This window comes from Pimephales promelas, chromosome 7, assembly GCF_988280905.1.
Source record: "Pimephales promelas chromosome 7, fPimPro1.hap1.1, whole genome shotgun sequence".
NCBI lineage: Eukaryota > Metazoa > Chordata > Actinopteri > Cypriniformes > Leuciscidae > Pimephales > Pimephales promelas.
The window spans coordinates 20,135,466-20,139,160 of record NC_142775.1 but is presented as its reverse complement, the minus strand read 5'-3'; the positions used below and the strand labels follow the sequence as shown (position 1 = coordinate 20,139,160).

The window sequence follows — 3,695 nt, the reverse complement described above, 5'->3', positions numbered from 1 at the left end:
TTCATCAGTTCAGTTCTCTTTCGCTGCTAATTGCGCTTCAATGGTTTAAAATCACTTGTTTTTAAACTGCAATACTTAAAAATTCATGTAAACGATATACGTTCTTGACCATGCAATACAATAGTTTAAAATATACCGGTTGACAAATTTTTACCGGTTAATCGTGTATACCGGTATATCGCTCACCCCTAAATCAGTATAGTCAAGTTCATGTGTTTAGTTGGTAGAGGTTCACCTACTATTTAAATGGATAATGTCACACTTGATTGTCAGTGTGATTGTCAAGTTTATGGAACGGAGGCACCTATGCTAGGAAGAACCAAGGTACACGATTGTTTTTTTAGGGGGGTTGTTATGATTGTTCACTTCTATGTACTGTCTACTCTGCTATCCTAATCTTGAATGTGTTATTCTCTTTAAACTCGGGTAAAATCACAAAAGCACCTTTAAATGATGAGATTTCTGTGAAAAACAGTGACTGATGGGATATCACTGAATGAATCAGTGATTGATTTTGAGTTTATTTCTGACAGGAATCTCATTCTGTGGAATCACAGATTAGAATCACCTGGTTTACTGTTTCTTGGTATCTTACCGAGTGCTGTTGCTCATCATTTCACTGTAGGTGTTTTTGTTATTTGAACTATTTTCTTCATACTGAAATGATCTAATGAAAAACTCCAGAACAAATTCTATCACGATCTAAGACAAATGTGCAATAATATTTAAACAGCATCACAAAATAGTATCTGAGAATCGATAACTTGAAACATAAAAATAATAATCCAGAGAGGTATAAGAAATGTGTTGTTTTAAGTCTCACAGTCACTCAACTGCATTTCTTCTTGTTATTTATAGTTCAAAAGCATTGCTGCCATTAGTCACTCAATAGCACACTGCTCCTCTCTTTCTGACTGCTTCTTAAGCTCATGTGGATTTTGTCATTCCCAAACACGTCTTTGGAGGAGCCTTCGGGAGAGGTCCTGACCACGCTCGAGAAGGACATGCTGACTTGCTTTCTGAGCAGTCTGAGTACCTTCTTCTTGTATCCTTTGCAGGCAAAGAAGTAGATGAAGGGGTCGAGGCATGAATTGAGATTCATCAGACAGACGGTGATGTGAAGCGAGATCTGAAAGTCGTGCAGTTCTGAGCAGTCTGGCTCGTACCGCAGCTTTCTGATCATGTACTGCAGGAGGTCGATGTGGTATGGACTGTAGCACACCACGAACACCAGAATGACGGTGCAAATCACGCCGATTGCTTTACGACTGCGACCCGACCTCTCTGTCAGTTTATTGGATTTGGCCAGGATGCGGAGCTTGGAGCACAGTGCCGAATAGCACACCAGGATGATTACGACAGGAATGCCGAAGCCGAGCAACACGGCACCGATGAGCATTACGGGCAGGTTGTCGATTTTCTCAAAGTTGGGATACTCCATACATGTTATGTGACCACTTTGCTCGTTGTTCGTCATGGGCATTGACAGCAAAGGCAGTGTCTGCATCAACACCATGACCCACACGGCCACACAAATGTACCGCACCTTCTGAACCTTCCGGAAGCGTGAGAAGCGCAGCGGCAGCACCACTGCAATGAAACGGTCCACGCTTAAACAAGTCATGAAGTTGACGCCAGCGTACATGTTGATGTAGAACAGCAGAGCCACGGCTTTGCATAAACCCTCCCCCATTGGCCAGTGAAATCCCATAGCGTAGTAAACCACACGCAAGGGCAGAGCTAATGAAAACAAGATGTCTGACACCACCAGGTTGGCTGAATACAAAGTTGTGGAGTTGATTTTTTTAAAATTAGGCCAAATGACATGCAGAGCCAACACATTGCCCAGCAGTCCCAAAATGCAAATCAGGGAATACATTGCAGGCAGGAAATACTGTGCCCAACCACGATGGTCGTACAGGTTGGGACAGATGTCAGAGTCATTGCCAGTTGAGTTTGTAGCTGCTACCATCTTCATGGGGTCAGTTATGAGATCTGAAGAAGGAAAACAGATACATTACTACAGAACTGAGACATCACAATCAATGCTTCTATCAGGTTTCATGGTGTTGTTTCAAAAGGGAAGTGTAACCCTTTTGTGTCCGTTTTTTTACACGGGCAGAAATTGCAAAGGAAACTTCTCAAGCCACCTGCAGTTTCAAAGCACTTGCTCACCCCCAAACTCAATACGATGATGTTTTTATGATTGACTCAAATTATTTTAACGCGTTTGTGCGGAAGTTTGAAGTTTTATGTCAATCATCAGCGAAAACGTCCTGACGAGCACTGTGCTCCATTGGAGCAGCAAAAGGTGTTTCCTGTCAGTCCTACAACTGCCCGAATTACCCTCACAAAGACCTTGACTGCAAGAAAAACATGTCTGGGTAGAAAACAATTCTCTGTGATAGGGTAATGGTGATTGTGTAATGGCTAGTGTACTTCTGCAAAGCCAATAACTGTGTTTATGGAGTATATTTTAATTTTATTTCAATTGTAAATCCAAGTTTTGCATTAAAAAAAAGAATATACTGCTTTAGTGTGCTGAAATAATTAATATTTTTTTCCACTCTTTAGTTGTAACTTTGCTATTCATAGATTTAATCACGAGTATGTTAATGAGTCAGAAGTAGGATCTTTTCATCCATGTTCCAGTACACTCAGTACTCACATGCTCTGAAGCAACACAGCAAACTAGAATGGATATTTCCATTGTATTCGCATTCATATTTTTACTTATACTATACTATGGAAGCTGAATATATATGTACACACACACACACACACACACACACACATATGTATATATATATATATATATATGTATATGTATATGTATATGTATATATATATATATATATATATATATATATATATATATATATACAAAGTCTGAATACTTCAAAAAAGATTATTAGAAAAGCATATGTACTTACCAACACTTTTTTTTGTTCCAGTTTTTGTGCTTCTGTTTTGTCAAGCGGTCTGATCATGGCAGTGTCAAAAGTGGCACCTCCTGGTCCGGCATTAACCACGTTTTCAAGCACACCCCAACTGAGTGATGAAATACTATATCCAGCCTGCTTTTGTAACCATGACGACGGACAATTTCCTGTATTGCTGATGAAGATCTGCCCATTTCTCTTTTTCTCAGTATTTTTCATTTGAGCGAGGACCTCTCACTGCCACGTGCTAATTGCCATCCTACACGTGTTCCACTGTGGTTTCAGAAAAAGTGAAACTCTTCAGGACTTAATAACCCTTATTATTGGTTACTCATTTGGTATATATAAATATATTTATTATTGTTATTTTTAAAACATATTTATATACATGTATTTATGAGCAGGAAAGAATCTGGCTTTGTATTTTTATATGTGAAATGGGATGTTACATGTTTCATCTGTTTAAATAAAATGTGTGATTTTGATTCTTTATGATGTGTTTTGCAACATTAATGAGTGTGACAGCAGTTGTGAAAGTGCACAGTTCTTCGTTCTATTGTTAGAAGCTTTTGAAAGACTTCCCTGTTCAGTTCGAATCATCCTAGTATGCACCTGTGGGCATTTACTACAACCACTTAAAACTACATTTCGATGAATCAAAGAACACTAATGCCTGCTTTGTGGTTGTACTTACCTACAGTAGCTGTTCAGACGAGTAGTAATGTGTGGCGTAAAGGTTGAGAATACAAGTTG

At 39.1% G+C, this 3,695-nt stretch overlaps 1 protein-coding gene across 1 annotated transcript; it reads right to left on the bottom strand.

The window, feature by feature from the left end:
* On the bottom strand, positions 1 to 3,196 carry gpr183a (G protein-coupled receptor 183a). The gene is made up of 2 exons (XM_039655830.2): positions 2,934 to 3,196; positions 1 to 1,995 (listed from the first exon to the last, which is right to left on the bottom strand). Exon 2 carries the CDS (start codon positions 1,976 to 1,978, stop codon positions 878 to 880), a length of 1,101 nt encoding a protein of 366 aa, XP_039511764.2. The 5' UTR covers positions 1,979 to 1,995; positions 2,934 to 3,196; the 3' UTR covers positions 1 to 877.
* Positions 3,197 to 3,695: the final 499 nt, after the last annotated feature.